This window comes from Excalfactoria chinensis, chromosome 2 (assembly GCF_039878825.1).
Source record: "Excalfactoria chinensis isolate bCotChi1 chromosome 2, bCotChi1.hap2, whole genome shotgun sequence".
NCBI lineage: Eukaryota > Metazoa > Chordata > Aves > Galliformes > Phasianidae > Excalfactoria > Excalfactoria chinensis.
Genome location: NC_092826.1, coordinates 65,477,850 through 65,502,417, shown reverse-complemented (window position 1 = coordinate 65,502,417; position 24,568 = coordinate 65,477,850). Strand labels below are relative to the sequence as shown.

The 24,568-nt window shown below is 42.3% G+C and overlaps 1 protein-coding gene across 4 annotated transcripts in view; it reads left to right on the top strand.

Annotated features, from left to right (window-relative positions):
* Positions 1 to 19,514, top strand: part of VWC2 (von Willebrand factor C domain containing 2) — a 55,911-nt gene extending 36,397 nt beyond the window's left edge. For all 4 annotated transcript variants that reach the window (XM_072328759.1, XM_072328762.1, XM_072328761.1 and 1 more), the window contains exon 4: positions 16,998 to 19,514. In XM_072328759.1, coding sequence (XP_072184860.1) covers positions 16,998 to 17,149 — 152 coding nt within the window. In that variant the 3' untranslated portion in view covers positions 17,150 to 19,514. The remainder of the gene's footprint in view (positions 1 to 16,997) is intronic.
* Positions 19,515 to 24,568: the final 5,054 nt, after the last annotated feature.

The window sequence follows — 24,568 nt, the reverse complement described above, 5'->3', positions numbered from 1 at the left end:
AGACAGAATGACAGGAAGGGGATCAGACTGTACGAGGAGAGGCGGAGAGAGGATGTCAAGTGCAGTGACAACTGAGCTGTTCAGTCACGTTCATTTTATTTTACAAAACACACGTATTTAGAAGACAGAGAAATTGCGTACCAGATCATATTTCTTGTGTGCATGTGGTGAGTGGGGGATTTGTGTAGCCAGAAAAATTACGAAAGCAAGGTGGCACTGAGGACTGCCATGCAAATAGCCCTGACATTGAGGTGGGCTTGAGAAAACTTGCTTTGATGTGAGGCGCTGTCATGCCCCCTCTGATACCTGGAGGAAGAAAGGGTGTTCCTCAGTGTGTTTGATTTATATTAGATGAACTCTTTTGAAGTGTTTCTAGTGCCCTGGGCCTAGTTTGGGAGCATACAGACGTGAAGGTTTCAGCTTAGGAGCACTGCAGCCCTTGCACCTGGTTGGTCCTTCAGACTGGGCTGCAAGCATTGCTGGACAACACGTCCCAAAAGGGCCTTGGGTGAGACCCCTGGGGGAGGCCAACCTTCTTTCTTCCCTAGAGTGAGTAATGGGAGATTCAAAGGCAGAAGTCTTTATAGGGCTTTGCAGTGCCAGCTGCATTCAGGATGCTTTCTTAATGGAAGTGTGCCCTTTTGCTCCCATTCTTTATCATTAAAGGAGGTGGCTTTCTGGAAAATATAAATACCTTTAGCACGTGGAAAATTTGTCTTTCAAAATGATAGGAAAGAAGGACTATTTCTTTTGAAGGACGAGGAGGATTGTTTGATTTCTCGGCTCTGTTTTTTTCACATTTCTTTTTTTCTACCATTTCTCATTCCTCATCTTGCCACATGGCCGAACTGCACACTGTTCCAGTCGATCTAGGTGGCTAAATGTTGTCTTTCAATCTGGCTGTCCTTTTGTGTAGCTAACACTTGAAAACCAAACACAGGGCAGAGGACCATCTCAAGGGAGAAAATAAACACCTGGGGGTGAGGCCAGGAGCTTCTCTTAAAATCACCTGATTAATAGAAAACAAATAAAAAAACGAGGCTGAGGGAGTCTGTAATGGAAATTGAATGTTGTTAAAGATAGGTAGGCAGGCTACTGCTTTCCTTTAGATGTTTTTTCTTACTTTTTAGCTGCCTTGAAGTGGAGCCTGGCTTTTAACCAGAATCCTTTGTTAGAAATGTTCTTTTAGAAACAACGTCTTCTGCAGGAAGAACTTGTGATAGATTAGTTATTGGGGAAAATAAGTGAGTGCAGCTTTTAAAAGCTGTGCTTTGAAAAGATAGGAAGACTGCGAAGAAGAAGCACTAAAAAGATGAAAAGCAAAGTTTCTCTTGCTGCCTTCCACTGTATCTGACATTTTAAGAGTTAGCCTATCTGACTTGTCAGTATCTATGTTCAGTCATGACTTGTCCATGTAGTTTTATTTAGTGTGAATAAATACAGCATAATTAGCTAAAGTACGAGTCTCGTAATTACAGGTATAGAGTTGCTTTATTTGCTAAGACCTTGTGCCCAGGGAAAATGACACGACATGCCAGGAAGGCGTAAAGCTAGGAATCCAAACTTATCAATCTGATTATTCAACTATGGTCAGGGTATTTTGGCTTTGTCCCAGTGTCCTTTGACAGTTCTAGTGTTTGCAGCATTAGCTGAAGATGCATTTAAGTATAGGGTTTACGACAGGCATTCTGAAGATGAGCTGCTTGTGTTTGCATACGATTCCCTCAGAGAATCTTATCTTTGCGTCTGGATTATTTTGCCCTGCTGTTAGTGTGGGCACCTGGAGCAGTGTTCCTAATAAAGTAGAAATCAACTGACACTCAGGCTCAAGGGGAGACTCCATGATGTTTTACTCCATGCAGTTTGCCTGAAATCTTATAAATTACATCTCAGTTTCCATCCCAAAGTACCTTAACCTGTTTTAAGTGATCATGTTCACAGCACTATGGTCAAGGCTTCCCTTAAAAATTATTCTGTTTTGTTTTGTTTTTGTTTTGTTTTGGCGATTGCTACTTAGAAATAAAATAATCCCTTCTTAGTCTGTAAAATAATAATAAAGAAACATTATTTCCACATGCATTTTAGACAGCGAGCATATATTGAATGCTTGTTAGAAATTGGCTAGTGCCTCTGTACTGCAATTATAAGGGAAACTTACTTTCTTCTGAAGGATATCGATCATTTTTCCTTTTTCAACATACAAGGGGAGATATGTATTAAAAATCATTGTTATTCTTGTGCTTAAGAAAGTGAACAGATCATAGAATCCTAGAGTGGCCTGGGTTGAAAAGGACCTCGAAGATCGTGTAGTTTCAACCCCCCCTGCTATGTGCAGCATTGCCACGATGAGGTCTCCCCGGAGCCTTCTTGTCTTTAAGCTAGTCAAGCCCAGTTCCCTCAACCTTTCCTTACAGGAGAGGTGCTCCAGCCCTCTGGCCATCTTAGTGGCCCTCTTCTGGACTTGTTCCAAGAGCTCTATGTCTTTCTTGTGCTGGGGGCCCCAGGCCTGGACGCCGTACTGCAGATGAGGCCTCACAAGAGCTGAGTAGAGGGGGACAATCACCTCCCTCTCCCTGCTGGCCATCCCTTTTTTAATGCAGCCCAGAACACAGTTGGCCTTCTGGGCTACAAGTGCACACTGCTGATCATGCCCAGCTTCTCATTTACCAGGAACCCCAGGTCCTTCTCCACAGGGCTACTCTCAAGGAGATATTCCCTCAGTTTATATAAATACCTGGGATTGCCCTGACCCGTGTGCAGCACCTGGCCTTGTTGACATCATTAGGTTTCCATGGTTCCACTTCTCCAGCCTGTCCAGATCCCTCTGGATGGCTTCCCTTCCACTGCACTGTTCAGTTTGGTGTCATCATCTGCAGACTTGCTGTGGGTGCACCTAATGGCACTGTCTGTGTCAGTGATGAAGATGTTGAAGACCACCAGTCCCAAGACTGACCCCAGAGGGACACCGCTTGTGAGCAGAAGAGGGGAAATGGGTCAAATTTCACAGAGTCATGAAGGTCAGTGGGGAAGCTGAAGTCACAACTACTATTGGCCATATCCCACAGCACTGCAAACAGTGGTTTTTTGGTGTTCGTGGGTAGAGGTATGTCTGAAACTCAGTCACTGCAGAGCTGCCTTTCTATTTCCCAATGCTACTGTGTGCGTGTCTTTATTATTCATGTGAGAGCTCTGAGTCTTCCCAGTAACTTTTCCTCGCTGTTTAATGAGGTGTTACTTTGTAATTTAACAGCCATGTCAAATAACTAGCATTTAGTATTAGGACTCTAAAGCAAAATCCTGAGTGCTCCTATAGAAAGTATATATATAAAAATCAATATATATATATTATGGGATTATATATATATATATATATCAATAAAAATATTGATTGTAATGATGATTAATTTCCAAATTAGGATTGGGACTCTACTATGTAAGGTCCTGTGCAAAAATATGCCATATGTGCATGAACTGCACGTGTAGTTGGAATAAAGAATTAGAGAAGAAATTACTATCCCGTTAGTGTTTGTAGAGTGTGAAGTACATACTGTGATACTAAAGCTTCCAGTGTCAAGTGCAAAAGGAATATTTGCAAGGTCAGTCCATGTACAAGACAGGAATAAATCATACAGTTCGAAAGGAAATGACTCAGAGAAGCTGCTGGTTTATTTCCCTTGGACTGATATTTATTCCCCCTTCAACAGGACATTGCTTCTTTTCTGGGAAACATTCCCCTTCCACATCTCATAATCTCATGTACTTTACAATGTTTTGATCCTCTCTGTAATTAAAAGCTCCAGCTTTTAGTTTAGTTTTGTCTTCTAGGGGGGTTCTGTAAACCAATAACTTAACATCCCCATCAGCAAATGCTGTATGTACTACAGATGAGGAGGGATCATTTTTATTACCGCAGAGTAGGAGAATGCCCTAAAGACAGATGAAGTGGCTAACATTTTAATCATAAATTGAGCTCTTACTTGCTGTTTATAGGATATTTAGAAGTAGTAACTTCAGTAGAAAAATAAAATGTAATTTCTAGTTTTGCCACTTTCATTTTATTTACTACTCTTTTCCTAGTGTACTAATCTGAGTATTATGAAAATCGGTTCAAAGTGTCTTGGGAATCATTTATGAATTCCTAAGGCTCCAGTTTTGCCTAGAAGAAAACAAACATAGCTTTCAGATAAACATAAAAGCACCAGCTGTTTTTCTTCCAGAATTTTTTCTTCCCTAATACCGGGGATGAAAGTATGGAGATAATTTTACAAGAAGAAACATATAATGTGTGGAAATGTTTAAGAATAAGTTTACAATAATTCTATTACTGTAAACACAAAGACTGGCTTTTGTGCCTTAGTAACTGCTCCAGAAGTCTGATGTGCCGGGGAAAAAAAGCAAGAGAAATCTTGGAAGCAGACCAGCTTAACCCTCTGCCAGCTTGACCAGCTTTGGGGCTCATTGTCTGGTAGGCAGTTTGTTTTTTGCCAAGGCAGTTTTCTGGTCCATTACTTCAATGAGGCCTGATTTGTTACTTTTTCCAGAGCATCTTTGCTGGAGCTTGAAGTGACTGCTCCTGTGAACAGTAGATGATGTAATGTTGGTAAGTGCCTGCTCATGGCTTAGTGATAGGATAGGTAAAACGTTCAGCCAGTGACAGGGAATGTCCTGTCTCTTCCCACTTCATCACTTTCATATATGAATTTCTGCTGCTTAGATTGTAGTCTTGCATTTGCTGCGTGAGCCTTGATTTCTTTTGAAGATATGTCTGTATCCTACTATCTGACTGGTCTCAGCTGTTGCCTCACATTAGCCAAAACAGCCCTCCTGGTGATGTTAGGATTGGTGGCTAAATACATAAAATAGATCCAGTGTTATCTCTTTAAAAGTTGCAGTGGGAATGTTGGTGGAAACATTTGGCTTATCATCATGTTAAGTTTCTTTCACAAGACCTGATAAAATACATTCACGTATGCAGATGTGGCTACTCTAAGGGTATTCACTCCTTTGCTGCTTTTCTCCCAGTTTCAGGCCTGTGTAATGGAGAAAAAAAGTGTGTACCAGTGACAGTTGAAGAATGCTACAGTGTCAAATGATGGCCTTAATTTTGCACATGTAAAAATCAGCACTGAACTCTGACACCAAAAATGAAGAAGTAGAGCAATATTATGTAGAAAATTTATGTTAGCTAGTGCATAACCTTCCGTGTCTGCACCTGTAAATGATGTGCAGCTTCCGTGCTGCAGTACTCATCTAAGATGAAAGGATTTGTATAACTCCCAGAGTCAATTTCAGTATTTAACAAAACCTGTTCCTGAATTTTTCATAATTCACATCTCTCGCTTCAAATCACCTGTCTTTCCATGTCAGCATAGATGATCCTTTAAAATCTGCCTTTTTCCTTGCAGTTTGTGTTCCCACTAATTTGGTTTTTTCCAACATCAGTGGCTTCTGATTGTTTTGCCTCACAGAGAGTCAACCGTCTTTTGGTTTCTCTCTCTTTCTACTCTAAAGCATCTCTTTTGAATAGTTATTGATTCATGAATTGTGTAAAGGTGATAGAAATGGAAACATGATGGAATTGCCTTCTGTAATACGATGATGGATTAAGTTGCAACTTAGCATATTTAGATTTATTTAGCTGTTGGTTGCATTTCTAAGTAGCTGCCTGTAGACACGGTCCTAAAATCTTGTCAGGAACTAAGCCTTAATTTTGCAGTTCTGATTCTGATTAACAGAATAATAGCTATTACTTGGTGTGCAACTTCCTATCCTTTAGGGGTTGCTTAGATTGTTTATCATGAAGAATTTCTGCTCAAAAGTGGTGGTCAGGCACTGGAGTGGGTTGCCCAGGGATGTGGTGCAGTCCTCACCCCTGGAGGCATTTAGGAGATGTGTGGATGTGGCACAGAATCACAGAATGGAAGGGGTTGGAAGGGAACTCTGGAGATCAGCTAGTCCAAAACTGCTGACAAAACAAGTTCCCTACAGTGGGTTGCACAGGATCTCAAAGTAACAAAGTTCTTCCTCGTGTTCAGAAGGGACTTCAGTGTTCCAATTGTGCTTATTGCTCTTTACTCTGTCAGTGGACACCATTGAAATGAGCCTGGTCCCATCCGTTTGATACCTGCCCATCAAATATTTAAAAGCATTGATGAGATCCCCTCTCAGCCTTCTCCAAGCTGAACAGTCCCAGCTCTCTCAGCCTTTCCTCATGAGGGAAATGCTCCATGCCGCTCCTCATCCTTGAGGCCCTCCACTGCACTCTCTCTAGAAGTTCCCTGTCTTTCTTGAGCTGAGGAGTCCAGAATAGGACACAGTACTCCAGATGCTACCTCACCAGGGCAGAAGAGATGGGGAGGATCACCTCACCTCGACCTGCTAGGCAGTCTTTTTAATACACCCCAGGATCCCATTGGCCTTCTAGGCCACAAGGGCTCACTGCTGGCTCATGGCCAACCTGCTGCCCACTGGGACCCCAAGGTCCTTCACTTGAAGGTCTTGTCTAACATTGTATGATTCTGTCCTGAGTATTTATGTGGTAAAAACTGCTGTCCTGTTTTAGAGTCTCAGTCTTTCTGCACAACATCCAAAAGGTAAGAAAGTGATGTGAACTCATGTCAGAAATCAGGAGCTCATACATGAGGAGTGGGTCTGCATGCTGGGGAAGAGGAGAACCTTTAGCCTAGACTGATGAACCATTGCGGCAGCACCCAACGGTGTCCCTACAAAGCTGGAGGAAGAGGTGCCATGTGAGTTGGCCTGGAATGGCAACGAGGTGTGTGGGGTCAGCTGAGCTGCTGGAGTGGTCACTGCATCTCAGCACTTCCTGGAGGATGTGAGATTAACTGTCTTCTAGAGATGCCTCTTTCTTTCCTTCGGCACACGGTGGGACTGTGGATGGCTGTCTTGGACCAGATTCCTCAGTTTTAGGAAGCTAAAGCTAGGTGCCAAGGGACTTCACAGTCCAGGAGGAGCGTGCTACTTCCTGAAGGAGGGACTCAGGCCAGGCTTTCCCCAGGCCTCATCAAGGTCTCATGGGTACAGAGCTGCTCGGGGGTATGAAAGGTGGAAGGAGGAGAGGAATTGGTCATTCTTCAGTTAAATGAACTCCCACTCTGGTCATGGAAGCCTTTTTTCAGAGTTCACCACAGACTGAGGTGGTGCTTCATCATACAAGGAACTGCAACTGAGGGATGATATTTGTGCACTGCAGCCAGCCTGTGTTGGATGCTCACCTTTTGTCATGGAGCTCAGAGGAAATGGGTAAAATGAGCACAACTCTGTAAATACATTCTAGAAATAGTTATAGGACAAGTGTCTTGGTATGAAGTTGTCACTGCTGTTACTCCAAATCATTTATTTCTGTCAGTGCACAAACTTTACTCCCTTTAAGAGTCCAAACTCCTAATCCCTATGTCTCACAGGTTTCTCACAGTATAGCTAAGATTACAGTGCAAGTGGCATCTGTGACACCAAACTGCTGGTCCTCTGGTACAGCTGCTTCTTCTAAGTTTAGTTTGTGTCACTTCAGTAGATTAACTAGAGAGCCACATTAGCTGCATTTCTACAAGTACAACCAGAGCAAGCCATTAACAATGAAACTGAATGAGGGCCTAGGAATCCATACGTGTAGGCAAGCTCCTGGGAAATCAAGAATAACAAAACAGCCAAACCAAACCCATATAAATCACCTAATTTGGCAAGAGGACTGTTTAGTTGAGAAAGTAATTACTGTCTGATGGAACAGTCTTTCTGGATCTGGATTGCTCTAGATTCAGTACTTTGTTATAAGTAGTTCTCATTAAGAACAATCCCTGATTTAACATTGTGCAGTGTATTTATTGACACTTGACCAGTACTGTTTTGTTGTTGCTTTGATTGACTCCTTGTAGCAATCGGCAGCCATCGGTAACCTTCTGTACCTACTCTCACTTTCCAGTGATCTACAGTAACTAGAAAAACACAGATTTGTATTCCACTTGACTGCCAAAGCTGTGTTATACTGTACTTGAGTACCACTTTAGCTTTCAGCATAGCTGAAGGTTTAAGGCATTTTTCCATAAGAATCCTTAAACACCCATTAGCATGCTGCACTTTGTGCACTTTTCCGGATCCATCTAACCCTGTGTGTTACTGCACAACTCTTGGTGACCTAACCGGCCTGGCTGATGGACTGTATGGCAACCAGTGCAGTAGTGGTTTGTCAGATTAGAAATGCTTTTAGTTCCTATGTTAGAAGTGCTCTGATGCGTTAAATTACTGGCCTGTAGCGCACGCTTTCAAAAGTGCAAATCTTGTTCTAATTTACCCAGTTGTTTTTTAGGGTAACTTGCTCAGGATCTCAGCAGAGGTATTTCACACAGCTTTCTGAGCCTGAAGGACAGGCTGATGTGTCCCAGTGAGGCTAAGAGTTTGGGGTCAAGAGGTGTGTGATCATTCACTAGTCTCTGAACCTTACTAGACGCAGCAGTCACTGGGTAAAGAAACAGCTGAAGGGGACAGGATTTACCCTGTTAACACCATGCTCCTGGCAGCCTTTCTATCTGTCTTTCCTTGTCAAAGGTCTCCAGTGTGAGTCTTCCCAAAGTGTTACAGCCCATCTCACATTTTCCACTTACCTGGGTGGTGGTGAATCTGCAAGAAACTGTGCAGAACTTATGTGCCACTTGCTGGCTTCAGAGTGTTGGTGTGATTTGCTGCAAGATACACACAGTGCTCGGCTCATGTCTAATTGGTGCCATTTCTGGGTAGAACACAATATTCCTTTATGAGCCGTAGGACTTTTGAAAACCATTGTAAGTAGAGTTTTTGAGTCCTTCCCATATTTTCAGGGATAAAGGAAGTTGTTTGATGCAGTTTACTTTTGTGGCACTCAAGCTTCATATTTAATTGAGCCCTTTATGCTCCAAGCCTTTCTGTTTGCCTTGTGCAGTATTTGATTGTGCAGTGTTCGATGTGCCTGGGCTGCTTTTTGTTCTGTGCACAAAACGCCGATATCTAAATTTCTCTTTTCCAAATACACATAAAGATCCACAGGGACAGCAGCGTTGTCAGGATTACACTGTTCCCTTCTTGCTAGCCATTTCTGTCTGTGCAGGAGTGATTATGCAGGCGTGGTTGCGGTAGGCAGCATCTTGCATGATTGTTCCACAGGTGCTAATGGCATCACAAAGTGCACGGTGGCAGAGAGTTTGACTTGGGAAAGGTCAGTGCTGTCAAGGATCATCCCAGGGTCTGAGATTGCTTTGCGGTCCACAAGTTAAAGTTAAGACAAGTTAAAAGGAAAGCAATGTAATCATAAGCAGGGTTTGTGATTCTCATAAGCAGGGTATAGAAACCCAGCTCTAGACTAGGTTATGGCTTTATTATCTTCTGTATTAAGATGTGCAACACATGCACACATACAGACTCACATATTGTAGCAGGTGCCTGGCTGTGGTACTCCCATTGTGACAGCCATGCCGTTGAGAACGTGATCAGTCCCATTTTGTTATAAGAACTTCATTGAGCATCTTCTGTCTGTCCCATCATAGCAGATGCTGTTTACACCCACTCTTTCTGAAGTACATGGCAAAACACTGTTTTTAATTGTTTTGCCTTTGGCATATTTTCTTGCAATCTGTCAATTTGCTGCGCATCTAACAAAATATGACCCTAAGAAGGGGAGGGAGTTTATTCTTAATAGCACAAAGGCTCTGTCTAGCGTGAACAAAGCACTGCACTTATGAAAGATAGCACATTATTTCCCTCTGCAGCTAGGTGAAACCACAAATGGGTGAATACCTTTATTTTTATTCTCCCTGTCATACATACACATTTACCGAGTGTCTATTAAGATATTTTGCTATGGTCCTCTGGCTGCCAGTATCTTAAGGCATTGATAAGGCACAGAAACAGTTCACGGCTCCTCGGGGTCCCAAATTGCTCTTAAAATTGGGTCTACCCAAATCCTTCTTCTGTAATTGAAAACTCTCTTTTGGATTTGGTTCAGCAGCACCGAAAGGTACCGAGGCGAGCAAAAGGTTGCTCTGGGCTGGGAGCTGTCGGCGTGTCGGCAGCAGCAGGGTGATGAACTTATTGTTGTGAGGGAATGAGACTCCGCTGCGCTCGTCACGGACTGCTTTTGCCAGCTGCTTTTTGTGCTTTATCTTCCAGGCTGACGTTTGGCAGGAGATAAATGTATTATATATATCCACATGAGAGGGAAACAAAATCAAGTCAGAGAGATACGGAACCTTAGAAGAGATTAGAGATTGGAAGGGCACAAAGTACGTGCAGATACCATCTTCAGAGAACGCGATTAGATGTGAGAGGAATGAGGGAGGCATGGCCTGCATTCAAACCTGGCTGCATCAACGCTGTGCTGGAAGGCAGGCATGGGTCAGCCTGTACCCCTGTTTGCTTCTCAGATCTTAGGCCCCAGGTCTGGCTTCCAGCTGGGATGCAGCTGAATAAAAGTCATCTTTGTGTTGTGACATACTGGGTCCCAGCAGTGCAGTGAGGAGTGGAGGCAGAAAGCTTGTCTGCTCCTCTTTGCAGGTCTGTGTGATGCTGGTCTCTCTGTGCCTGCTGCAGATCCATGCAGACACCTGAGGGATGACCAAGCCAGGAAGAACAATCTGAACCATGAGAGGAAAACTTCTCTTTCTTGTTCCTAGAGTTACCAAATGTTGTAGTGGTATGTGGAAGGCAGTCAAGTAATTTGCTGGAAAGGAAAAGTTTTTTGTAAAAACTAAAAGCAACAGGAGCAACAGTTTTAAACTAGAAGAGGGGAAATTTGCATTATGTGCCTTCACTCAGAGGTTATTGAGGTGCTGGAGCTGGCACAGCTGCCCATATAGAAGCTGTGTTACCCCATCCCTGGAGGTGCTCAAGGCCAGGTTGGATGGGGCCCTGGGCAGCTGAGCTGGTGGGGGGCAGCTCTGCCCATGGCATGGGGTTGGGGATGGGTGGGCTTTGATGTCCCTTCCAACCAAAAACTTTCCATAGTTCTGTGCCAAACATTCATTTCTGTAGGTATTCATTTTGATATGACATCAAGAGTTTTGTGAAAATACCACCAGGAGTCAAAACACGCAGTCAAATGTCAGGATACAAGAGGGAGATAGGAAGCTCTGCAGGGAGAATCACTGTGGCACAGCACAAGTCTTTGGTGTTTTTGCAGCTTGCTCAGCATGTGCATGGCTGTTCCACAAAGCCCAGAAAGGACAGAATAGAACTTAAGTAATCAGCAGGGGCTGCGATTACAGAGCTGGCCTCCTCAGTCTGCAGGTGTGGTAATGGGGGAGGTGGGAAATGCAATGGAGGGCTCCTGGAATGACACAGCAAACGGGGAATGGCTGTTGTTGCCTCTGCCACTACTGCTATCTGGGGAGTCAAATTTAGGTAGCGGGTGGAAGGCAGAAGGCAATGAAAAAAAAAATGCTTTTATGCTGTACACAAGAGCTGTGGATCTCCTTGGCACCAAGTGCAATAGAAGCTTTTATAGGTTCACTGGGGCTTTGGAGAGGGTAATTGTAGAGAAATATATTAATGACCACTGGGCACACAGGAGCCATTTACAGTTCCTCTGATTCAGAACTCTGGAAACTGGGATTGTATGTTAGGAACTGTTGCTGCATGTTTGCTCTGTTCCCATGCACTTCCCTCTGCACCTTCTGGCTGCTGCAGGTATATTGTGCTTCTTAAGTATTCCAGGATAGGGGATGTCTTCACATACTAACTTGGAAATCTTTGTTAAATTTGAAAAAAGAAAGGAAGGAAGGAAGAGAGAAAGGAGGGAAGGGAAGGGAAGGGAAGGGAAGGGAAGGGAAGGGAAGGGAAGGGAAGGGAAGGGAAGGGAAGGGAAGGGAAGGGAAGGGAAGGGAAGGGAAGGGAAGGGAAGGGAAGGGAAGGGGAAGAAAAAGAATCAGAGAAGTGCTATGCTAAATGCTGAGGTTATATCATTTAGAAAGTGCTGTAATACCACTGTGATGACCGTAATGTAACTATCAACGTAGACCGGTCTGCTATCAGACACCTTGGAAGTGACCTGTTTGACTGCTGCAAGGAGCTATTAAAAGGGCAGCTATTAGGGAGTGTAGTAAAACCAAAGCTCAGAGCAGTCTTACATCAGAGTACTATATTGCAGAGGTTGTCACTGCAGTTCTAATTAGCTAAAATTTGCCGTGACTTATTCTCCAGGCAAACAAATTAACTTGCAGTTGAACAGATTTCTTTGTCCATAATTTGGTTTAATACCTGATGAAAACAGTTGATTAAAACACGATTTTCCACGTTACTGTGTCTGACTTGTATTTTTGAACTAATAGGAACATGTGCCTATGCAAAATCAGGGGCGGGCTGCAGTGAAAATAGACACAACTCTATAGAGTGCAGCTGTGGTTTTGTGGAAGGAGAGGAGGAGGAGAAGCTTCAGAGAGTCTCTGGCAAGGTTGTCAAGGTTACAGATACTATTGCTTCTGTAGGTGAGTGGCTTGGGCATTCTCTGTTGATAATTGGTATCGGCTGTTCTCTTCTTAGATAACAGAATTTGCATTTTAATGGAATTGTTGCATTTATCAATGCTAAAGCATAAAACATTAGTCATCGGAAGCTTTGCAAAGTATCAGCATTAGGATTTTTTGGAGGAAAAAAGCCTACAACTGTTGCATTTACCCCGATAATATTTATAAACTTTTAAAAATATATAAGAAATGAGACTCCCGTTCCAAACTCTCCATGAATTAACCACCAGATAAGCTCTCTTGACTGATCACATCCCAGCACAAACGCTGTCTCGGAAGCTGTGATTCACTGTTTCAAACATTTCAAGCACTCCAGTCTGGTGCTCAGTGTGACAACACAAGGCTTGCATTCAGTTTGCTGCTTTGAGGTATTGCTGAGACCGCAGCAGCAGCAATGCTTTAGCCCTGGGAAAGAAATCTCCATGGCTGCCAGGATGGTATGGCTGAAACGGAGTCTGGCAGCGTCAGGACATACTTTAGGAAAACAAATGATGTCGTGGTAGATTTCAAACTGTGCTTGGAATTGGTACAATATGTCATATTGAATTTTCTGCCAGATTTAAGAGTGATACGGTGAGATCTTAATCCACTGCAAAGATGTGCAGCACCACTAGCTTCCTTAGAGCTATATGAACGTACACAGGGATGTGGCCCGGGACATTTGTGGTATAGATGAAATAGGCTGCATCAAGCCACTGCCGCTCTAGGAGGCATAGACATGAGATGTCACTGCAGTGGTGTCACTGCAGGTCGACACAGGGAGCAGGCAGCCTGCTTAGTAGGCGACAGAGAGAAGCAGCACTCTGTACTGCCCTTGCACCAGTAAAATCCAGCCAGAAAGTCCACTAACACTTTGGCATTAGAGCAGCCCCCACTTACTTTGAAATGCTTTTCATGTGCAAAATGAGATAATTTGGAAAACTATTCAAGAACTCACAAAATATCTTGCCCTTTGTGACAGGAAGCTGTAAATCCCACTAAATCTCCATGAACTGCTCATTTTTAAGTAAAGCAGAAGTTCCAGCAAACGCTATGTCTTTGGGGTAGCATATCCACTCTGAGTTTGGAGGAGACACCAGCTTCTGTTTTCTTCCTAAAAGAGAGTGAGGGAATAATGGCACTTGCTGGTCTAAAACCACCCTTCGTGTCCCACTGCCCCTTAAAATCCTTAATTTCTCAGTGTTCCCTCCAAGGCAGAAGGAGAATGGCATCAGTCACTGGTTCATGAGCACCGTACCCATGATGGGCAGCTCCCCACGCTCCACTGCCTTCCCCATGACACGGGCAGGAGAGGCTGAGGCAGGAAAAGAGGCCTTAGGATCTGGAGGGACAATAAAAGGAGAGCTGGAGAACTGTTTTCAGTATTGAGCACCGTACTGTACTGGCATTTACCTGTGGAGTGTTGCTGTAATACTGTCAGTTCAGACTCTTCCTTGGGGACCTTACCTGTCACATTAACCAGAATGTTGTGCACGCACAAAGAAAAAAGATAAGGCAGGGATGCCAGTTGGCTATTGCCAGTCTTAGTACAGGGTAGCATTTGCAGTTACAGTAACGATGGGTGCGAATGCAGAATCAGGAAATGGCCGATTTTCTGTAGAACAGTTGCATGAGACTTGCCCAACAGCACGCTTTGTTGCTGTCATTTGGTTTTGTCAGGCTGCTTTCTCCAGCAGATGGCTGTTGCCTTTCTGTTCCTTTCTCAACAGAAGCGTTTCCCCCATATGAAATAGTTGAACAGTTTAGGATGAACTTGCTCTCTTTACATTTAATGACTTCCTGATTTAAGAAAGATAAGTCACTCATAGCACTGAAGTACTACCACTGAAGTAGCAGCATTTACTGTCTGAATTCTAGCGAATTACATTATGGGTGTTGCACAGTTTTTACATTGTTCTCTGTCTCCATATCCTGTAACGTCGATTTTTGCAGAATGAATTAAACCCTGTTTGTGGGATTGTCATCACGTACATTTTTCTTATGCTTTTTAAGAAGTGGTTGGATTTCAAGTGGTCTTGCAGGTGTCACGGAGAATTTCTTCATGGAAAGTGGATTCTACTTTCAATATTTTAACTATATCATGCAGCTTCCTACATCAAAAAGCTACTATGAGCTGGTATATAAAACACTCAGGTATCTTCTTAAAGTGAGGGTGGGCCCATCTTGGGATGAAAGCTTATTATGCACCAGAGGAATAGTGTATTTAACTGATACAGAGCTATGCAACAGTGGAAATCTCTCAAAATTCCATGGAGAATGGCATAGTCAGTAACCGCTTCATTTCAGTTATGAGCATTACGGTGCCCTGTGTGCAGAGGTGCCCAGCAGCTCATCCTTCCCCTACACTGCTCAGGACCTCTCTCCTTCTTTGTGTGCTGTAGGGACAGGCTGAGGGATGGGCAAACACAAAAGCATGTTATGGTAGTAATGCAAGTAACTTTACAGGAGGTTTGAGGAGGAGGACTTGGGGATCCTGGTGGATGAGAAGCTGGACATCAGCCAGCAGTGTGTGTGTGAGATCCCACCTGTAGCACTGCATCCAAGCCTGGTGCCCCCAGTGCAAGAAGCACATGGAGCTGTTGAAGTGGGTCCAGAAGAGGGCCACAAAGATAACCAAAGGGCTGGAGCACCACTCCAGTGATGAAAGATTGAGAGAGCTGGGCTTATTCAGCATGGAGAAGGCTCCGGAGGGATCTCACTGCACCCTTCCAGTGCTTAAAGGAGGCTTATAAGCAAGAAAAAGATTGAGTTTTCACACAATTTGATAGTGATAGGACAAGGGGTAATGGTTTTAAACTGAAAGAGGGAAGATTTGAATTGGATGTTAGGGAGGTTATTCTTCACTCAGAGGGTGGTGAGGTGCTGGCACAGCTGCCCATAGAAGCTGTGTTATCCCATCCCTGGAGGCGCTCAAGGCCAGGTTGGATGGGGCCCTGGGCAGCTGAGCTGGTGGGGGGCAGCTCTGCCCATGGCAGGGGAATTTGAACTAGCTGGTTTCTTAGATGTCTTCCAAACCAAGCCTTCTATGATTCTTTGATTCTGTGGAGTGCACTGAACTCAATGTTTGCTGTCTGTTCTGTGTCCAGAACCACAGACATTTGAATCCACTCAAAATTACCACATGTTAAAGGTGTTTGTCAACAAACAGTAGCTTCAATATGTAGAGAATTAATGGGCCCAACTTGCTGAATCAAATTTCTGCGCATCCTGTAGGTCTCTTCAAGAAGGATTACTTAGCAGTGAGGAAGCGCCTGACTTTTGTCAGTCTGACAACTGCTTGTCCGGCTGCTCCATCAGTGCATGAGTGCACAATCTGAACCACAGAAACAGCTATTAAATTTGATCCGTGAACTATTTGATTTGCTCTTTAAAACTGGGAGCGAGCACCGACCTCCGGTTTTCAGACAATAATAGCGTGTGGCTCGGTTTCTACAGCTAATTCCTGGAGGTAGAAGATTGAACTTCACCTATGATGTGTATACTGGCGCGGCAGACGGGCTGGCAGTTGACTGCCAGAATTTCAGCTGCATCAGAATATCAGAATGTGTGGGTACGCACTGTCCCGCGCTGCACGTCCCACCTGGTGGTTGGTGGCACACGGTGCTGCAGGATAGCCAGGCTGTGCCCTGCAGGGCAGCTTTGTGCGCTCAGTGAATAGCGGGCCCGGTCGTGCTGAGAACATAAGTAACAGCAGGTGATTGGTAGGGTTCAGTGCTGCTTTACAAATGTGTGTGGATATTCAGGGCAGAAATAGATCCTTCTTTTGAACGGAGCTGTAGGTAATGCAGCATGCGCAGCCTTCTGCAGCGGAGAGATGTGAGGATGTCACTGTTAGAAGGAATCAGATTAGTGCTGTGAACTTAGTGCCGGTGGCTTGTTCTCCTGCCTCCTCCTTGGAAACGAAGTCATTTCAATGTACTACGAAAAGGAGCGTTTGCAGACTTGCTGACTTATATAAAATGGGATGCTCCATTCTGTACATGAAAAGAGACTTTATTCAGAAGAGGCCGGTACTTCTGCATCCTGAAATTTCTCATGAAATGAAAAATAAACTAATCTGCTTCTTTGACTACTACACAAAATGCAATGTATGCTTCCAGTGGAGAATTAATCACACTTACAATCTGCACCATGATAGCGCTTCTCCATCACTGATGATCAGGTTTTTCTCTTGCTTAAATCTCTTTTAGACGGGCTGACCGGTCTGTGCCTGTCATAGCTGTGTTCACACAAGGGATGTATCTCACCCTCACTTGCAGAGTGGCCAGGGCAGCCCTTGCTGAAACCAGAAGAAAATCAGAATCCAGTTTAGAAGGCAGGGCTCCTTTCCTCTTTGCCTCTTTTATGTGATGTGCACATAGATCCTGTTTGTTAACTGTGCCCAGTGTTACTGACTTTGTGTTACATTTTCAGCGCTCGAGACTAAAACCGAACTGTGTTGGATTATGGTGTGCCGTGGGTGTCACGTAACAAACTCTTTCCTTTCTTTAGGCCCAAACTGCTTTGCAGAAACCACCGTCATTCCTGCAGGCCGAGAGGTGAAGACTGACGAATGCACTATATGTCACTGCACTTACGAAGAAGGCACGTGGAGAATTGAACGACAAGCTATGTGCACTAGACATGAATGCAAACAGATATAGGAAATCTACCAGTCCAAGAACTTTCATGGTTTTTATAGACTTATCTCACAGCAGTGAGTGCCGTGGATGACCCAGGGAAATCAGAACGAGAAGATTCTGGTGAGCAGCAAACAGACTATGGATACTTTGTTTTTCACAGTCACGTAATTCTGCAAGGCAAAGCAGTGCGTATATTTAAATAAAGTTTGGACATAAGAATACTTGTCTTAATAAATGTGTTATTTTCACAGTGAGTACACTAAAATACACTCTATGAAATATTCTATGTATTTCTATGATACCGTTATAGAGCTTAAAAATAAATGTTTTATATAGACAATACAGATTAAAGTACTGTATCATTGCCTGCCCTGTTGTGTACCAGCACCATAACTAAACATTACGTTTCTGTTCTAGTTTTATCATGGTAGAGTTTTCTTTGGGTTCTTGCGTTTGGTATTTTTTTCCCATTTGTTTGTTTTGACTTTAGTGGCCCAGGAAGGAGTCAGTATGTGACAAAAGTTTGACATCCTCGCTGTTGGAAAAGCATGTAGTCCAGCATGCTTGCAGACAGCGTGCTCACTTACGCACTTCCGAGCAGTGCTGTAATGTAAAAGTGAGTCGGCTCCTTTTCTTGGCTGCAGTGGTGTAGGTCTGCTGGTGCACAGCTGAGATCACTTGGAGCGGTGAGTAATACAAAACTGGTCTCTTATCTGTTTTTGTAAAATGTTAATTAGACAAAATCAGTTCATAATACGAAGTTCAGACATAACACATTGCAGCAGGGCAAATCCCTCTGTGACATAAACAATACAGCGCCGCTGAGCTGGTGGAAATAGGGTAAGTCAGTGGGTGGCATCATCAGTGTAACACAAAGTAGATATGGAGAGGTGTGGATGAGCTGTGGCTGCACATGCACATCCTTAGGCAAGAGAGCACCACCCCCTAAACCCTGCTGTTTCTGCCTTGCTGGTGCTTGTTCAGCTTTTTGATTGATCTCAATCTGGCTGTCTGCACAGGCTCTGTAACACTGTGTGTTGTCGAGAAATGTTTTGAGCCAGCTCTTTGAATCCATCAAAGGATTTATAGCACAGAAGCTGACTCTGGACACACATGGAGTGAATCACATCTGCCTGCTTCCGATGCTTATAGCCTTTGTTTTGATCCACGTTGGTTTTAATTTAGCTTATCTCCAACTCCTGGATTCCATCTGCTTTGAATACCTGCTAAGACAGTGGCTTGAGAGAACACAAACAAGGGCTTACTTTAAGCTTTTCCTAAACAAGAAAAAAAAGAAAGTAATGAATAAACATTAAAAAATACAAAACATTGCTGTAATTCCCTTTTACTCCTTGCTACTCGTTGCCATGCAGTAACCTGGTTTCCAGGTTTGGATCCATACAAAGTGTGATTTTCTGGTACTGGTGAAGAACATGGAGGTTTTGCCTGTGACTTCAGTGAGCCACAGTTCTCTCTTCCAGTCTGTACTCTGAGTGTGTGTCTGTCTATTGCTGGGATTTTTTTTCCCCCAGTGATGGAATGGGAAAAGAGGAGTGATAGAAATGAAGAAACAGCCTCTTTCACAGACAGTCAGTCCTGTGGCAGTCAGACACGGCCTACTCACAGAACAGTGGAAGAGGGGAAGACATTATTGATTGGAATGGTTTAAATCACTCAAAATCCAGCAAATAGCTTTCTCCAGAGTGGATGTGCATGTATGTAAACACCGTGTGGAGATCGCTGTTCTCCGGTTGCCTGCATTCCTAGCAGGGATGCAAGAAGTATTACACCCGGCTTGTCACTAACTCAGCCGCTGGCTGTGAGGGATGACACAGACTGCAGATTTATTTTGTTTCTTGGAAGAGGAGAGGAAGTGTTTTGTCTCTCATTTGTAGCTTCTGCTTCACTGAGGCTCTTGTTAAGCTTTATCATCTTTCCTTGGGCTTGAATTTATGTTCGTTTGGGAAGTTCTCTCTCTTGAAGTACTGATGACAAGGTTAAAGGCTGTTTTATTTGTAACTTTTATAACTAATTCCTATTGCGTATTTTTTGGTTCAAATGATATTTTTCATCTTTCAGTCCTGGCACCAACAACATATTCGTGTTATCTTTAGTTTAGCAATAGGTCGGCCCATTCCTACTTGATATGGATTTTGCTGGACAAATTCCTCTTGACAGACAGATCCGTGGATTATTTCTTGAAGATGCTTTGAGATGTAACCTGTCTTTCTTTCTGTTTGAGATATAATCTTCAAGTCTGTTGAGATGCAACTTCTTTATTTTTTATATGTAGCAAGGTAGCAGTGGATAAGCTTTGGACCGTCTTCACGCCAAGGTCACTGGCCACGTCCAGTTTAGTCCTCTAGTATTGTTACAATGAGAGCTTTTTGGCCATTCCTGAGGATGGGCAGATGTCAGCAGCCTCACCCAGCTCACACATGTTTTGTTGTTACTCCAGGAGGCAAGGCAGCACCATGCAGCAGCTCATTTACCCACCCACCTCACCCCGCTCTGTTCCCAGTGAGACAGAGAAAAGAAAGAAAAAACAAAGTGAAAAAACAAGTGATGAAAAGGCAGTCACTCACCATCTCCCATAGGTGGATTGATTCCTAGCCAGTCCTTGAACAAAAAACAGCTAATGAACCTAAATATTGCTCCGCTCCGTCTTATTTCTGCACCACTTCCAGTGAACCAAATTCAAATGAACGCTGGCTGACCTACTGAGAATATTCTTCTGACAGCAGAAAAAAGAAACCGACACGAAAAAACCCTGGAAAGGAGAATAAAGACTTGGTGTCTCTCAACAGTCAGTTTAGTTGCTATTGGGAATTTTACATGTATTTATTAAGTCAAGCAAGTAAAGTGCACTTCAGCAAATTCAAAAGCTCAGTTATAAGTAAGGAATGGCTACAAAATAATGGTAACTAATAATGGGTTTTGCCTGTTGGGTATATTGTCCTAAAGGTGGCATAGTTGAAGCCTACTTACTCACCTGTTTTTAGCACCAATGTAAATGCTATTATGAGAGCTGCTCCGAAAGTAATGCCTCCTGTTTTATGATGTTGGCCCATAACCTGAGAGATTAATGTTGGTGGTACTTCAATAGAAGTTGAACATTCCCACTATCAATCAATGCATCCTCACCAATCAGCAGATTATGACCAGGGAACCGTACACAGGGCTAAGTATCATCTTCAGTGCACTGGAAATGATGATGGCAACGTTGGAATCTCACAAATGAATGCTCACAGAGGAACAAACACCATATGCAAATTTATAAAGACCGACTGGTGAAGGTGACTGTGACCTGGATGGCATCATTACAGGTGATGAGATGTGGTCAACACTGTGAGCCTGAATCAAAATGCCAGTCCATGGTGTGACAGCATGTGACTTCCCCATAGAAAAATACCTTCAAGATGCAGCCCTCAGCAGGTACAGTGATGTGCACTCTATTTTGGGATAAGAAAGGGATGATCATTCTGGATTTTCTGGAACCCAGAGGAAGCATCAACACAGACTGGTACATTGTGGCACTGACTAAACCTAGGGCTTAAGCTTCCAGAATCAGGCCAGAAAAGATGAAAACTTCCCTCTTGCAACATGATAATGCCAGGTCCCATACCAGTTTGAAGCATGTGGAGCACACTGCCCATCTTGGCTGAATTGTCCTACCACCCCCACTGTATAGTCTGAATTCGGTGCTTTCTGAATTCCATCTGTTCAGGCTGATGAAAGATGAACTGCATGAGCAACGTTCCGCTAGCAACGATGTTGTCATAGCAGCTGTGAAGCAGTGGGTCATCTCCACTGGTGAGGCATTCAGGCTCTTGTTCATCACTGACAAAAAGGCTTAGCTAATGATGGTGACTATGCTGAAAAACAGTGTTTTGCAGCTGAGCTGTATCAAATAGTTTCATTGTGCTCTTTGTATCTGTTGTAGCCTCAATGGAAATAGATAGGATGCATTACTTTCAGAGTGACCTACGTATATATCCTACCTGAGGAGTTTTTCAACTTTGCAGGTGGTTGTGTCTATAAAAGCTGCATTTTGGGATACAGTGATAGCTCATTAATAAGTCTGTATTTGAAGTCTGTTTCTTGAAAAATGAATATTCTTCTCAGATGTTCATATGTAGCTGCATTGACATGAGTATGAGATTTCTGCTCCTACTTCTATTGCTTCTGCTTATTTCCCTGTTGAAGTAATGCCAAATTAATTCTTTGTTTGGCTTTGACCATTTCTATAACGGTGTACTGTACATTAATTTGGCTTCAAACCAGTGTAAGTAGGTGCCTGAAGAGAGAATTGCAGTTAGTGTGCAACAGTAATACTGTTACTCATTTAAAGCTCAAAAGGGAAGGGCAGTTATTCACCTAAATACTTAAGCAAGATTTTAAAGGGAAAATGGGATAGAAAGAAAAGATAAGAGATATGAGACAGAGAAATTGAGCATTACAGCAGGAATGTTAAAAAAAGGAAAATCAGACCTAGAATGTCATAAAGACTTTTTACAGGCATATTTTCAAAGCTTATTTTAAGGAAAGTACATTAGAAATGCATTTGGGCATGGACTGAAATCTATGAAATTCCATTTGGAAATGATAAAAAAAATAATCTTAGTGTAAAAGGAGACTGATTACTGGAAGAGATTGCCCTGACAGGTAGCAGAGACTCATCCATGAAGATGTTCAAAACCGTAAGTACTGTGCTCTAGCTGCTGCTTCTAAGAGTTGGACAACACTGAAAACAGAAGGCCATGCTGAAATGAAATTCAATTCAGATCTTAAGTTCTTTAGTACAAATAAAAAGGTATGATGAAGGGTTCTCTCACTTCAGAAAACAATCTCTTCTGTTTTCTTATCATGTAATGTGAACAGTACTGTCAAGATTTGTAATATTTGATGTTACTTTTGATGGTAGCTTCAGTATTTATACTTGGATAGCTCCGTAATACTTAGGAGGCTTTGACAGATACAGGAAGAGGCCAAACCTGTATGCCATTTATCAGTTACAGACAAGTGAAAATCGTGTATTAATTAATCAGTAATAGAAAAGCATTTACATAGTCAGCCGCACAAAAGCTAATGTTTAAAAACAGTCAGCTCTCAACTCACCATAAATATTTGTTATATGAAGTTCGTTTGGGGCTGTTAGCTAACAGCCATCCTATTTCTGTAACACATAACAGTCTCCTGCTTTTTAAAAAGTTCTTGAATTTTAGGAAACGCATGGCATAAAAGAAAAGCTTTTGTTGAAAATAAGGCAATAATGAACAGGAAGTTGATCTTGCTGAAGTAATTATTTAGAGGGTATCGGTGGTCAATGTTAAATTTGCCACCTAGACTTACCAATAATCTTCTTGTCCATTTAGAACTCGGGCAGTTTGCCTGCTTCACGTTTATTTGGCAAAAAGGGAAAAATGCCGCCTGCCGCACTGAACGTTCCAGCAAAACAGGGCACTGCTGCAGAGATCGTAACTTACTGCAAAGAGGTGAATTTATGGAAAGCTTTGAAAACAGGAATGCATATATCAGTTCATAAAAAGTGGGGAAAACAGCAAACCTAAAGAAGATTTAAAATCATGAAATACAAATAAATTTAACAAGCAATTAATTTTGACAGTAGAAAAATAAGGAAACCCTTTTTCTTTGGCAATATATAGAAAGAAATTTCTTTCTCCTGGCTCCAGCCATACAAGAGCGTAAACCTTAGATAAGACAGCAAGCGGAAATTAGAAGTCCAGTTTAATATTATTAACAGAGGTCAGGATTTGCTTCACATAATATATACATAATAAAGCATCTGTACTTGACTGCAATCAGTGAATGAGAGAGAACATTTCCAAAGGTTCGTGTGAAGTGCTTTTGTTCGTAATAGGCAAAATCAAAGGCAAAACTTTATAACCACTTCTTTCACTTTTTCCAGAATGTCATAGAGGCCGTGCAAACTTTGTGGATTAAAATGAATTTTACTTATCAAGAGGACCAAAATATATCATTTCAGCACTCTGCTAAATATGCATATATATGCCTAGACAAGAAAGTTGGTATTTTAGTGTGTATAATACCCCAATTAAAAGCACATCATTTTTATTATTCTCCTTCACAGTACAGATACGATGGTATAAATGCCTTTAATTGTTGGAATGGATGGAAATTGCCAACCAGAGCTTTCTGGATTTGATGTACGATAGAAAGGCAGATGTATAAAAATACTGCTTAATTTGTATTTCTATTGCCTTAAGAAAGCTGCATTCATTTCAGAGGGTAATTTTCAAACTGATTTGCTACCCATACTGTAGGAAGCTCTGTGTGCCTTTATTACTTGTTAGGTTGTTGGTTTTTTTTACCAAAAGAAATTCCATGTTTTTGGAAAGTAACAATTCATAATGTGCTTTCTCTTTAGCCAGAGATACTTCAAACTAATGCTAAATAATTTAGTGCTGTCATGATTGGGAAATTATGAAGATAACATAAGGATGTGCAGTTTTCCAACCAAATGTAATGACTCCTCTCATTTGCGGTCCATTTATTTCTTATTACCCAGTGAAAATAAGGACTGGGTAGCCTTCAGTCATTCTATGGATTGCTGTTAAGAGAGTTGAATTTCCTAACTATACTGAATGTTTTTTTTTAAACATGCTCTTTCTCAGCTATTTATTTTCAAATGGTATTTGATAAAAATAGCTATTTTATATATTCTGTTATGCTGTTTATGCTAATGTTCAAAAAATAAGCAGTGTCTCGATTAAAAGTTACTTCTTAGTAGTACAGGATTCTTTAAGTCCTTTTTTGAATAGAAAATATGCGAAGATAGATGTTTTTAAAACTGAGGTTCATACTCATGCTTTAAAACACAATTACATGCAAACCCCATTTTTCAGATAGCAAAGGGCTAAAAATGATCTCCACACATCTAGCTCATGGTCATGCAACTAAGAGAGGGAATGTATAAACAGGATACAACACAGAATTCTGTTACAGATTATCACTAACAAGTAACAATAACAAGGATTTCATTAAGCCACCAATTTACTAATTCTTGGCACTTTTACAAAAGCAAAGAATGAGTGTCATAAAAATTGTCATGGTGCTTTATGATATTTTTTGTTTTCTTCAGGTAAAAGCGTAAGTGTTAGCTGAAACTGGTATTTTTAAAGGTAGAACAGATGCACAACCTATGTGAAATTTTACATTATTTGGAAAGAAGTTTCTGAGTGGTCAGTATTACTATTATAGTTCACCCTAGAAGAAAGTTTTGTTAAAGTTTTTGTACTTGGTGCTATATTAAGCTGGTCAGTACAGGTCTTCTAACCAAAGACTGAACAGTCAGGTAGATAAAAACTGCTATGTAGAGTTCTTACACTAGTCTGTGTCAACAGGAGATGACTGGAACAAAGAACGATCTATGCAAAATAGCTCCAGATTTTTTCTTTT